The sequence below is a fragment of the Thunnus maccoyii genome, chromosome 6 (assembly GCF_910596095.1).
Source record: "Thunnus maccoyii chromosome 6, fThuMac1.1, whole genome shotgun sequence".
Taxonomy (NCBI): domain Eukaryota; kingdom Metazoa; phylum Chordata; class Actinopteri; order Scombriformes; family Scombridae; genus Thunnus; species Thunnus maccoyii.
Window position 1 is genome coordinate 24,358,072 of NC_056538.1, and position 14,088 is coordinate 24,372,159.

The 14,088-nt window shown below is 41.8% G+C and overlaps 1 protein-coding gene across 1 annotated transcript in view; it reads left to right on the forward strand.

The window, feature by feature from the left end:
• Nucleotides 1-13,119, forward strand: part of nectin3a (nectin cell adhesion molecule 3a) — a 33,951-nt gene extending 20,832 nt beyond the window's left edge. Inside the window, exons 3-6 of the mRNA XM_042414763.1 lie at nt 3,194-3,493; nt 5,594-5,711; nt 7,054-7,205; nt 9,297-13,119. Coding sequence (XP_042270697.1) covers nt 3,194-3,493; nt 5,594-5,711; nt 7,054-7,205; nt 9,297-9,952 — 1,226 coding nt within the window. The 3' untranslated portion in view covers nt 9,953-13,119. The remainder of the gene's footprint in view (nt 1-3,193; nt 3,494-5,593; nt 5,712-7,053; nt 7,206-9,296) is intronic.
• Nucleotides 13,120-14,088: the final 969 nt, after the last annotated feature.

A 14,088-nucleotide genomic window follows, 5' to 3' on the forward strand; every position in this document is an offset into this window, starting at 1 on the left:
AGAGAGGGAGACGAGAAACTAGACTAGTGATCCTTCCCTTAGGAGAAAGGGTCAATCAATACAAAGCTGTTCTGAGTGATCAACTTTATCCTAGGATGAAACATCTCTATCCTGATGGGAGTGGTCTCTCTTCCATGATGACAATGATGACAGGATGACAATGCCCCAATTCACAGGGTGTTGTGGAAATTGCCTGCAAATACTTAGCACTCAAGAAACAAACACCCACAAGCATTGAGGGCTGAAGATGAATATATTATGACTATATATGGAGACATAACCTTCCAACACAGGAGTCTACCATCTCAAGGGAATGAGAGGTATAGTGATTTTTTTTTTTTCATAGTTCCAAAGAACATGAGAGTCTTAAACGATTGGTTGTCCTACTGCTTACATAAGTCAACTAACCTCTCTGAAAAAACAAGCTAAACTAGCTAAAGCTTAACCTGCTTAATTAGGAAATGGCACATAAGATAAGAACATCTTTATATAAGGCAGCGTTCAGAGTTCAACATCATGCTTTCACAAGCTCCAGCGCACATGTACAGTTTCCCATGACAGAGACATGTAGTACAACAGTAAAGAAAAAAAGCACACAATATAGCAATAAACGATAAACCCATAATCTTTCATGTTACTTTCACAAGGGCACGAGGGCTCACTGAGTGGTATGATTAGCGTGAAAATGATGTGAATCATAGGCTACGGCCTTCATAGTCACCAGATCTCCGGCGGCACGTCGTGGCTCAACACCTCAGTGAGACAGTTCATGTTGGTTTTTCCTTTAATTTGTCACCCGCCCGTTGTTGGCTCACAGCTTTCTTCCTTTCTTTTTCATCTGTGTGTCTGCAACTACTGATAAAAAAGGCTCAAGCATTTAAGAAACTCTTAAGGAGGAAGTGTGCGACAGTACGTTAGCCAAAAGTCCCAACCAGTAAGCAATAGGAAGGAAGCAGAGGAGAGAAGTACATGCACACTGAATGAATTAGAATGACCTTTTGTTTTATACTGCTGACAGGTTTATGGGAAATCTGCTGAACAATAATCGACTTTCTTAAAAACAAAACATAGACACACGCTCAGTTGACAAGGTTGATGTTAATGACAAACAGCACTGCTGCAGATAATTCTCCAACTACATATGAATACAAGCATTCAAACTTCATCCTCACACTATGAACAGCTTTCTTTTTTCTTCTTATTTTGGAAAGTTGTCTGCTCATTCATGTGGCCAATAATGCAGCTCTTTTTTTTTTGCTGAGTCATAAAATTGAAAAATCAGCCACACAGAGATATCAAGAGTTGCTTACTCATGAAAGCCCAAAAGAGAAGAAGAGCATCAAAGTGTTTCTGTTGTTCATTTCTCTTCTCAGTCTTCTCAAATAATGCTGTATTTTCTGCATAGAATATGACAGCAAGCTATATTCAATGTTCTACAATCTCATGCTTTACTAATTCAGCTAATGAGGCGAGCCTTAGCTAACGGTTTTCTTACTAAAATCCTGTTTTGGTGCTCGACAGCGTTGAATCTTTGTTGTTTATCATCAACAGCTTTGTGCATCACAGCATCCGAAATCTATAACATAAAATGTGGCTGCTAATTCCTAAACTATCATCATACTAAAGTGATGCTTTAAACAATAAAAACTGCCATCTTATAGGTTTTTTGTTGATATATTTCTTAGTAAAAATGTCCAAAACATGATGTCTAATCATTGAACATTCTTTATAGGGGTTCCCGCTCTGACGTCAGTGTTCAGTGTGCATATATAGAGCTGCGTGTATGTTAGCGAGAAAGGGCCAATGCAGCCAGTTTGCTGAAGGCAAATCGTTACCCTTTCCCCTAAAGCATTCCCACTCATCCACAGCGCTCCCCTCCCTTCCTGACAGCGACTCCAAATTAACACGTCTCTCTGATTTAGTCTTTCTGAAGGTTCAGCCAGCTCGCCTCCAAACATAGAGCAGCTACTGTTTATAGTCGGATGCCTGTGAGGAGGGGCAGAGAGAAGTGAGTGAAGAATGTGAGGTGGATGACTGAGGACCGCGTCCCCGCCCATGTGCTGGATACAGGAGACGCCAGGTTATTTTTGGGAGAAGGGGTGCCAGAAGTTATTTGAATTTGTAGTCGGTGCTCGGCAGGGGAGGAGGAGGGTGGCAGATGTCTTAAAGGTGATGGCCTTGTCTTGTGGATTAGATCAGTGTGTGCCTCCACGTGCCGCCTTTAAAACTGTCACCATTGCAGTAAGTGGAACAGCTGTTAGTGCTCTTTTAAGAGGGACAGAGATGTAGGAGGAAAAAAGGGAAAAAATGAACACAAGACTGAGGGAAAGGCTAGGAATGGTACAAGTAGTGGAAGCAATGATGAAAATGGAAAATCAGCTTGGTATCAGTGTCTCGTGTAACCTGTGTAGCCAGTTTACTGTGCCTTCTCTCCGACGTGGCCTTTCTCTCCCTCAACAGACTCTCTTTTGTATCTGGACCGCCCTTTATCCTCCTTTTGCTCGCTGAACTCTCCCCAAGTGTCGTTTCTGACAGGTTGTGATTATTAAACAGGCCCTCATACGTTAATAATGTAGGATAAATTGCTTTACTGCTTTGTGTCGCAGGTAGAGAGGGCTGCGTCATTTTGGCCACATCCCTCTTTCATGGATCTGTTTTGCTTCTCTGTTATGTCGAAACCTCCTATTATTCTCAGAAAGCCAGTGTAACATTACCACAGCTCTAAAGCAGAAGTGTACAGTAATTTAGCTTCTCATCTTCCAGCAACATACAGTCAAACACAAACACACCACTGTGCTGACCACCTCGGATTCTGCTTTGTTCAGGGTTTTTCCCCCCAAAGTCATATGCATAGTTTACGCACTTATATGCTTTTGTCAGATCCATACAGTACGACCAATAGATGCTTTCTCAAACACACTATATGTTTGACAGTTGACACACAACAATAAAGAGTCTCCACTGAAATGCCTCCATATGATTGACTAGCATGCTTCATCAATTTTTAATGCATACATGTGAAATGGAAGACGTCAATCTGCTCTCTCTGGCAGTTAAGTGTACTGAGGCCACTTCCTTCAGTCCATACACTTGTCTACATGTCTGATGGACATTATTTATTCATATACGTATACAATAAGATCGATATTCATTTACTAATATTTTCTCCCCCTCTTCGCTCTCCCTCACACAGTGGAGCCAAAGGTGTTCGTGTCCGCCGGCCCCACGGCTCTGCTAGACGGCGGGAACGAGTCGCTGGTAGCCACCTGCAGAGCGGAGCAAGGCCGTCCAGCCGCTGAGGTGTTCTGGGAGACGGAGCTGAAGGGGAGAAGTGAGAACCGCAGTCAGGATGAGCTCAACGGCACTACCACCGTACACGTGCGCTACTTGTGGCAGCCGCAGAGCTACGGCCAGGGGAAGACGCTCACCTGCGTGGTGCGGCACCCGGCCCTGCAAACAGAGTTCCGCATACCCTACACGCTAAATGTCCACTGTAAGTGTTGAATTATACAGTTCCTATCTTTTCTTACAACTTAAAGAATGAGGCTGGTGATGTATTTTTTTTCGTATTGTCAACAAATCTCATGAAAACAGCAAAACCAACAATGACTTGAACCTACTCGAACCTAAGTGTTGCCTGTGTCACTGAAGCCGGATGTAACTCCTTTGTGTCACAGGCCTCCATTGTTGTCCAAACAATCGACTCATAACATTAAGTGCTACCTTTCAAATTTCTATTTTATTGCTTTAGGAAAAGTAATAAAAATTGGCTTTTCATCAAGTACAGAAGAACACGTTCTGCTCAGTGTTGTTCTTTTCATAATGTAATGAAATGGAAACTTTAAAGGAGGCACTTAACAATGTTGCGAGTCCTTGGGAGGCAGAAATCACAGTCACAGTATTTTCCACTCAGAATCAGAACAAGAAAGATGTGGGTGTGTTTTGTATACTTTGTGTACATGTACTGTGGCTGTATGACATATCTCTTCATTATGATGAACCCGGACACTGCAGTTTATTTTGAGTCAATTCCTCAAACTCCATCCTGCTGGTGTAAATACTCACTAGCACACTATGCCCACTGTCCCCAACAAATGTACAACAAATGCAATGTTTTCTTAGGTATGAAAGTATATATTCATGCTCTGTTTTTAAAGATTTATGTCTTTAGTAGGAAGGAATGGGCTGCTTGGGGCTGAGTGCCACAGACAGAGCAGAGAAGTAATATTGAAAGACAGACAAACACATTGTTGGTTTTGGTCTTTAAGTGGGATTTGATAACAGTAAGAAAAATATAGAATCTTATCCTTTAAACTCCAACTCAAAATGTTTCGATAGATATAAATCAAATCAAATTTTAGTCCGGGGGGATTTTGTGGTATCATCCCGTCTGTTTCACCAACTGCACCAAATTGTTTTTCACGACTTTGTATTGGGCTGCTCGACTAATTGCGTACAGTTATGCAGTATACAGAAATCACTATTGAAATTTTGAATTTCCACTGTTGTCAGTCAAGAACAGAGCAAAATAAATTAGTTCCTGAAATAACCAAGATGTATAGTCATAATCACAATATCTAAGAAAATAATGATTATTAAAGCTTTAAATTGTCAGCCCTGAGAGAGGTACAGTATATCTTAGCGATATTACCCCGTGCTGATAGCTTGATTTATGAATAGCCTGCTCACTACCTCTACTCCCTCACCCATAAAAGAGCCATTTAAGACTCATCTTAATGTTATAATCATTGATGCATACTTCCCTGGCGAGTGGTACCTAGGGTTAGCCTCTGTTTGGACTGTGTGAGTGCAGGCTAATGAAGGTATTTTATGAAATATTGATCAGGCCTCAGCAGCAACACAAGTAGCAGGAGGCTGCTGGAGGGGCAGCGGATGGAGAGAGGCAGGAAAAAAAAAAAACAAGGGTTATACAGGAGGAGAGGCTTTCCAGTTCAATAAATCATGTCAAACGCAGAGGCAAGGGATTTTAAGTGCAAAAGAAGCACAATTTCAACGTTGAACTGTATGAAAAGGGTCAGCGGACAACATGAGCAGAGGCTTCTTCCTGTGTGCAGTAATGAGTTCCTCATTTGTCCTCCAGAGAAATCAAAATGAAAAATTGGATATCTAAGTCAGTGTTTGCTGTGTTTTATTACAGTGGCATGTGTTGGGTTCATTTAGGACTCCTACTGCTTCCTTTTGTTTTTTTTTTCTTTGTCATGGTGAGGCAGTGGAGTGTATTATTGGCTGCAGTACATCTACTGTATGAGTGAGTCTGTCATTTTCTAACTTTCCACCGACCCAGGGTCATTCGTTTGTTCTCTTGGCTTGCATTCACCAGCAGATCCTGTACCCTGCCGCAGTCCTGTAAAGCCTTTGTTTTTGTCATCGCTACTGTGCTTATAATGCACACTTTGTTCCTTCTGGAAAAGCTCATTTGTCATCAGGCTGCCCTGGATCGTAATGACTGATTATTAAGCCCATAGTGTTTTACCTTGTTGCAGCAGATAAAAAAAAAAATGTTTCTGTTCTTTGTAAATGATGCAATTTATTTTTTCAACATTTTAACTTTTTGTTTAAATTTGTTTTACAGTCGCACCGATAGTATCAATAATAGGAATCGACAAAAATTGGTATGTGGGACAAGAAAATGTGAAATTCGTCTGTGGTGCCAAAGCCAACCCACGTGCCCATCACTTCACATGGACCAGGTCAGTATCCCTCCAAAAACTACTTTGATGTGGAAAAACTCTCAGATCAAATAACCGTCTCAGAAGTTGTTGTCGTCCCGTAGCTGAGGAGAGATAGCTGCGTCGGAGACTATGTTATGATTTGAATCCATAACATGCAGTGATATCAAGTAACCACAAACACATAAAGCTAATGCAGAAGTGTTTCAAGATGCTGTTTCTCTAATGGTGACTCAACGTTGGCTCCAAAACAAACCTCACTGGATTGAAGTGATGAAGGAAAACCTCAACTTCTCACTGGAAATACAGAGTCATGTTTTTTTTTCAAAGTCTGACTCCTTTCTCTAAGGAGTTTCTTGGCTGAAATTCAGTTTGTTATTGTTTTAATTGTTAGATAATAAGGCTTGTATGGGTGGGTATCTTGGAAAATAACTTGATATGCAATGAAACAGCACTATTTGAACAATCCATTCAGAGCTGCACCTTATAGGCCACCTGAGCTACATACATCTAAATATGGACTTCTTGAGTCTACAGCTTGATTAAGGGGCTGCGTCCTTCAGAGAGGAGAGAAATACTTGTTGCTGTTGCTCAGATTTGGTGGACTGAAATGCAACTTCCTGGAGATAATGAATTATTTTTTTTGTATATGATCCAGCTGTAGTCCTGACTTTTTAGAATATATAACTGGAGCTTTCTGCGTGTGCATTTGTTTTGTTGATCATCAAAATAACCAAAAGATGTACATTTTCTGAGTGACTAATGTTATCACTAATATTACATGACAGATCAGCTGCTGTTCGGTCCAGTTGCACAGATCTCAACTGTGTTTAAACAAACTTAAATGAAGCAGCGAAGAAGCGACTGTCTATAATTACCTAGAGCATAGCTTTGAAGCCTGGACACTGGAGCTGTCGAATGCACGGCTGCACCCATCGGGAAGACTCCCTGCTATAAATAAAAGATTCCAAACAGTTCATGCATCAGAGCAACACTGGCCTATTGGCAGCTCTTTGTCATCATCTTGCTTTGAAAAGGAGAAATATGGTCTCATTTGAGCTGACAGTACTAGTAAAGTCTAGAGAGCCAAGCTCTTTATTTTCTTTTGTTTTCCAGATGTTAAAACTTTGTCTTCATGTAGAAAGCTTTCATTTGACTGATGGAACTGCAGTCAGCTCGAATTATCACAGTCATGTGATCATATTATAGTCGCAACAGGCCAGCTGAACCGGCAGAGCAGTGATGTCATTGCAAGTCACGTTTGGTTTTTCAAATGATGTCTCATACATTACAACACAACAACGTGTATACTTTGAGGTTTTGTATGCGGCTCTTCACACTGTAATATATCGTTTTTGCACAGGTTGGATGGATCGATGCCCGAAGGTGTTGAGATCTCGAACAACACCTTTGCTTTCATTCGCCCGTTGGAGCGCAATGACTCCGGAGTTTACCGCTGCGAAGTGACGAACGACATCGGTCTCCGCAGTAAAGATGTAAAGTTCTGGGTACAAGGTACTTTTTGATTTTACCATCTGCTCACTTGTATTCATGATCTTTAATTGCTAGTTAAGTTGAATCTCCATGTTCTTCTTGACATTCGTCGGGCTTATTTGAAGTAAGATTACCCTCCCAGTATGATCACCCTCAGTTCAACACTTCTAGCAGAGTTAAGTCTCCATATAAATGTCCCTGCCCAGATCCACTTTCACACATTCCTGGCAACAGAGGAGCACGGAGTGCAGATGAAGAGTATCAGTACCAAACGTTTCCAGTATTGTGGTTTTGGAAACATTAGATCTCTCAGATAAGGAAGAGAGTGTTTACCCCTGCTGGTTCAGCAAACTATGCACCCATGTAGCCTTTTTCTTTGTTTTGTTTAAGGTCAAGTTTCACAGAGGGACATAATGAATTGTGTTCGCAGATTTGCAGAACACAGGAGTTTGAATATAACCCATAAAATGTGTTATTAAACAGTATATTTTACTCTTAAAACAGTTGGCCAGCATTCCATACAGTAAATTAAAGCTGTGTGTCTGACAGAGGACCTCCCACAATCATCCAGAGGAGGTCTCCTGACTCTGATTTGTTAAATGTTGGTTATTTATTGACATAAATCTTCACCAGAAAACTCACAGCGTACTAAACAACTCCTGTCTGCTTCCTGTGTCTGTCCGTGCTTTGCTACTTGAGTTCATCATTGTAAAGTTAGGGTGTGGATCCTGAGAACTCGGCATCTCTTTTTATTTTCATTTTTCCTCTGCTCCTTTTAATCCTTTTCCAAACAAAGCAACTGCTGCTCTTGGACACGTTTTCGGCTAACACACACAGTTCTTGTCGTTTCTCACTGTCGAGAGGAAAGAGTTGGAGAAGCCCCAAAAAAAAGGCTGTCAGGCTCCATCTGTTTACAGGCCCGGTTTGGAATCCTGCTCCAAACGAAAGCACAGCTGACATCCTGTCCAGGAAGGAATTGCACTGAGCAATTATCTTGCCTCTCTTGTCAAATATTAAGAATTGGGCATGCGGCCTCTCGCCTCTCTTCCCCCCGTAGAGATAGCCAGGTTGAGCGCAGCTACAGTCCCTCCCCCGCCGTGACTGCTTGGTGTAGCTGTTTCACATTCCCAGTTGTCCCTGTGGCCTTGTGGTTTTTGGCTGCTCATCTCTCAGATGATCGGCTACATGTTTGCAGATGCTCATAACCTACGAGAGCTTAAAATGTCCCCCTCTAGGGTGGGATTGATAGTGACTGACGAAGGAGGTGATTGCCAGTATATCAGTTCACTGACCTTGATCTGTCTCCATTATCCTTGATCCTTCAGGCACACACACACACAGTATATAATTGCAAGTAATTAGATTCTTAGTCAGTTACACAAATTGTGGAAATCATTATAGCTCTACAGGGATTCCGGTTTTTGATAACTAGTACCTAAAAACCTCCCGGAGATGCAGACCTCTGTTAATACGAGTCATATTGCTTTGTAGTCAGGCCTTTGATGTGTTGTTGCAGAGATCGACGAGTGGTATCAGGCTGCTCTCAGCCCCAGAGGCTGCAGGTCAGAATGGAGACACTTATCCTGACCTTGAGCTCCGCGCAAACCCGTCTCTGGCTCTGGCTGCTATCACAAACGCCAGCCACCGGAGGACAAATCAGATGCAGGAACCTCACATCGATCACAGTGTTTCATCTTCTCACATGACTTCCCCACAGCAGGGTTTAGAAAGAAAGGGGGGGAGAGCTAATCACACTCAGTCAGATGCTCATGAGTGCATATCCTCTGTCCTTCTCTCCCTCTCTGTCTCCTCCTTTGTCTCTCTCATGCTCACACACGATGACTTTTTGCACTTAACCTCCTCCTGCCCCTCTCATTTCCCCCTTTTTGCTCTACAGCACAGTTTTAATAGATTCTTTGGTCTCACGAGAGGCATGTCTCTGCTCTAACAGCGCACATTGTTGTTATAAATTAATCTAAGAACCATTCACACTTGCTTTGTCATTCGTTACAGAACATAAAGTGCAGTCTTTCTTTTTTTTTTATGACTTCTCAGTCCATCTGCCGTCCTTCCTCTTTCGTTTAATCTTCTCATCACTTGTTCACTCTGCAGATCCTCCCCCTACCACGACCACCCCCAGCACCACCGCATCCCTGCTGCACGACACCTCTGGAACCGGCACCGCTGCAGACCAGCGGAGAGCCCCGTTCACCTCCCCGACCCTGGCCTCCTTACCTGACAGCAGCCTGGGCACTATAGTTGGCGGGGCGGTGGGTGGAGTCCTGTTCCTGATCCTCCTGTTGATCCTGGGTGGGGCATGCTTCATGCGCCAGCGCAGAACCTTCAGAGGGGACTACTACACCAAGCAGTACCTGGGACCCTCCGACATGCAGAAGGAGTCTCAGCTGGACGTGCTGCAGCCACATGAGCTGCAGGAGGTTTACGGGGACAAGACGAGCAAAGGCAGCCAGGAGCTTAAACCCAAACTGGGTGGAGACATCATTTACCCCGACTACACCCCTGAGCGCAAGGACAGGGACGACTGGGTCGACAGGGGGGAGGGCCACAGGGGCCTCACGGAGGGAAACTACTACCCTGATCACTACAACACCCAAAACATGCACCCCTGCGGGCCTCCAGTGCACAGCCCCATAGTGAACAACGGCTCCCCCTACCTCCCGGAGGACTGCTATGACAATGGTACAGACAGCGACTATGTGTCCCACATGGACGGATCTGTGATCTCACGCAGGGAATGGTATGTGTGAGGAAAGGGGAGGAAAAAAAAAACGGACAAATGACTGACTGAGAATAATTTAACAAGTGACAGATATAAGTATCATTAAAGGTTGTTTCATTTCAGTTAAAGGATGAATACAATTTCTCAGCTCAGTTTCACAACGAGCGCTTTGAACAATACTGCTCTGCCTTGATTGTAACCACTTAACCTTAAGGACTTGTTTGTGGATTGTGTTACCACTTTTGTAGCATTTCACGGAGCTACAAAATACGCTGGAATGCCTCATTGATATTATCTGCGCAGGCTCAAGAGGCTTTGGCATACGGTGAAGTTTCGACTGATGTGAATGAGGTTTTGTATTCTGCTTGTATGTTCGTGCACCTGTCTGTCACACAGGTCACAGGTCAGGTGTTCAGACCCTTGTTAGTGAAGTATTTATATCCCTGACTGACATAAAACCTCACAACTTCTGTGGCATTTTGAAAACGGTCTCTTGATTGCTTACAGCATTTTCATACAGGTGTTCATCATGGCTGCAACAAGTATTTAAAGCAAGTTATATTGCATGATTTAAAAAGAAGAACAAAGTATCATTAAGTTAAAGGGAAAGTCACATGTTTAAAAGGGAGAATTACAGAGGGAAAAGCAAGCTGACTGATGCAAGTGTGTTACAAAAAAAAACACTGCCCCTTCTAAAATTTTGCTCAGTGGTTCTTCAGTGGCTTTGGCAAACTTGCAATATCTTCTGTAAATTATTCATGAAATGGTAAACCAGACAGAGTAATTTTACTTTCAGCTTCAGTTTAACGTATTTATTTTACACATATCGCTGTCGTTAACCAAATACACTATCATCAGTATTGAAATGTGTAAACTCAGTCACATTCTCGCTGTGAAAAAGCACAACTCCGCTATTACAGTTGTCAGCAAACATCAAAAAGAAGCCAACCGAGCCCTCGACTTCTCCACCTCGCCATGATAACAGGCTATATCGCTGCCTTTTCCATTTTGCCTCCTCTGTATCCTCTGATTTTCTGTCTGGAAGACTAACACCAATTGGTCATTATAGTTTTTTATTTTAAAAGCGGGATCAAAGCGATGTGTTATAAATACCAGATGTGACGATCCCAGCTGTCATCATCTGAAGTTATGCGGCTCCATAAACCACCGACATTTTCACTGCTCCCGCTCGACACTCCGCAGTCGTTATTTATGATGGTAAATAAGCAAAATACTTGTTGAAAGGGCGGCGCAGAAAAAGAAGCATTAATAAGCTTCAGTTTGCATGTGTTGGATGGATGATTATCCCAATACCTTACGACACAGTTGGAAACATTGTGAGCGGCTGACATCACTACTGATCACAGAACGGGCTTAAGTTGAGGTTTGGCTCCTCAGCAATTCCTCTGAGGATACACAGCCATCATGGAAAGTAGAAATTTAATCCACAAAGTGAAAAAATTGGTTTAAGAACCCTCTAGGTTAGAGCTGTCTGTGTAATGGCTCTCCAAGGGATATACTATTTTTTTTCTTCCCTACAAACAACAAACCCAGTGACATTAAGTTGAAACAAAAGAGTTGACATCATCAGTGATCTCATCTCTCACTGCTTGATTTGACCTTGCACTTTTCTACTTAGTGCTTTTTTGGGGAGGGGGAGGAGGGGGGGGGAGTGTTGTTTCCTCAGGAATGATACATGGATCAAAGTGGCCTCTGCAAAGCCGCACAGGAAAGGAAAAACATACCCTTTTTGGGAAGGATCCCTGCTCAATCAATCAGGGTGTAGCTAGAACAAGGCACAATATATGGGTATTACATTATGATCTGAACGGGAAGGGAGGTATATTTTGAGGTTTCCTTGTGTCTTATTGGGGTTTTATAGACTGTGGGTGCACTTTTTTTTTTTTTTTTTTTTTAACCCTTCTCCACCCTTGTTTTCCCACACGGCTCTGCCAGAGCTTTTGGTCGAAGGTTTAAGAAGTCTGAGAATAAACTACTTTAATCTCTTGAGCTCGCTCTTACTCTCATCGTCGCACACACGCACCCGGCACCATACATCTGCTCTCTGCAGCCCATATTCAAAGAGCAGTCCTCACCTCAAACCTTGAGCTTTTTAATTAACTTTTATTTTTTTCTCATCACACTTGGCAACTAAGTGCTCTAACTCGGTGATATATAGCACATCCGTGTCTGCATGCACACATTTTCTTATTTGGCTGATTCATAGCTGTCAGCTTGTTTTTTTTTTTTTTTGTATTTGGCAAAGTCGCTCCAACTCCGCTTTTAAATTCCAGGGAAAGAATGATCTTTTTATCTGCCTCTGCTTTATCTCTAAAGACTGTTTGACAAAAGCATAATGAGCTGAAGTGATGAATGTTCTTTATCCTTTTCGGATCCGTTTTGGTCACTCACCAGCCGGCTGCATGTAAATTAAGTTATTCGCCGCCTACTATGCTCATTATTTCTCATCACTAATGTTTATATACATGTACATAATGCTAATAGGTTAGCGTAGGATCAGCTGACATCTCAGCGGACGTTTGATTTATAAGTTCATGTACAGTTTGTTCTGGAGTCCCCTACTGAATAGTTGGTGCCTTAGATGGGCTGAGCAATGCACAGAAACTTTAAAATATGACAATTACTGAAAGGATTAAAGTAAAGGCTACTAATATCACTAGAGAGGAGGACTGACTGGTCCTTTTAAAAATGTCTTCCATCTGGATATTTAAGAATTGCTGTTATCAAAAACATCAAATTAGACAAAAGGTTGATTGTCATGCCTTATACATTTTGAATGGACACATGTAACGAGTTAGTTACTGAGAAAATCATAATAAGTAAGGTTTCACTGGGAATTTAGGCAAGCCAGATTCATAGAAAATATTATTGTCCTGTATATATGCTGGCTGTTTTTTTATTATTATTGAAAAAAAAAATCTTATTTTTTGTATGAGGTCTGTAATTTTCACAGAGTATTAGTTTATCTTACGAGCGTTTGAGGAGCTCTTGTCTCATGATACATAGAGAGCAATCCTGTTTTCACTGCATTTTATATTTGTTCTGGAGAGTTTCTGACCAATTATTTTGTATGCTGTTCTTTGAATGATTGATGTCTCACAGGAATCAGCGATGAAAGTGCGGTAGATTGTAGTTTGTTCCTTTTGTTTGCAATAAAAGACCACCATTATTGCACTCACATGTGTCCTGACATTCTGCTTTCAGAGATGACATCTTCCTTTTTCTTCAGTGTGACAAGTTCGTTGACCGCTGCAGCCACAATGACAAGATAATGGCACGATTTCCCTTCATTTCTAAAGATTCTCTTTGGTCTGTCACTCTAGAGGCGACCTGACTGAGCCACAAACCAGAAATAATAAACATGTCTCCAGTTGAGGTTCTTTGTGTTTCATTTTTGTGATTAAAACAAACGTTTAAACTGTAAAATAAACACTAAAATGTAGTGTAACGGTAGCACAAGAAGAAAATAGAAGCAAACTGACTGATGTCTGGTCATATCAGAACAAGCAAGGCTGTATTTGCAATATACAGTGTACTGGATGTAAGAAAGATTAAGTCATTTCTTTCAAAAGTTACATAGCCTCACTGGATGAGTATGTGTAAATATGATGATGATGATAGATAGATAGATATGAGGTGGACAGAATTACAAAAACAACTTAAAATAGGTACAATACCTAAAATAAGAGACAAAAAAACCTGTACAATGTCTATATAAATAGTTTTCTGTTAAAAAGAGTACTGCATTCCCATATTAGACATATGGTAGACAGTTTAATAGAAGAGGATCAAAATGTATGCAGCTGAAGAGATAATGTCTTTTTTATGCCACGCATATGTCTTCCTTGTCAAAACTAGGTGCCTACATTACCCACAATCCAACTCGACTTGGCTGTACAGATTCAGATGTGTTTTGTTAGTGACGGCTAATGTAGCCTTGAGCAACACTAGCCTTCAGCAGAGATGAGGAGGAAGCTACAAAGGTCTAACCTCACTCTAACTCCACACCCACAGATGTTTTACATTTTCAGACTTTGTAGTCTTCAGTCCTGACTGGCTCAAGGGACATCACTTTTTTCATCGACCCAACAGTGGACTTTGCTACTTGAGGAGACTGCTATTCGTTTCCCGTTTCCACCCACG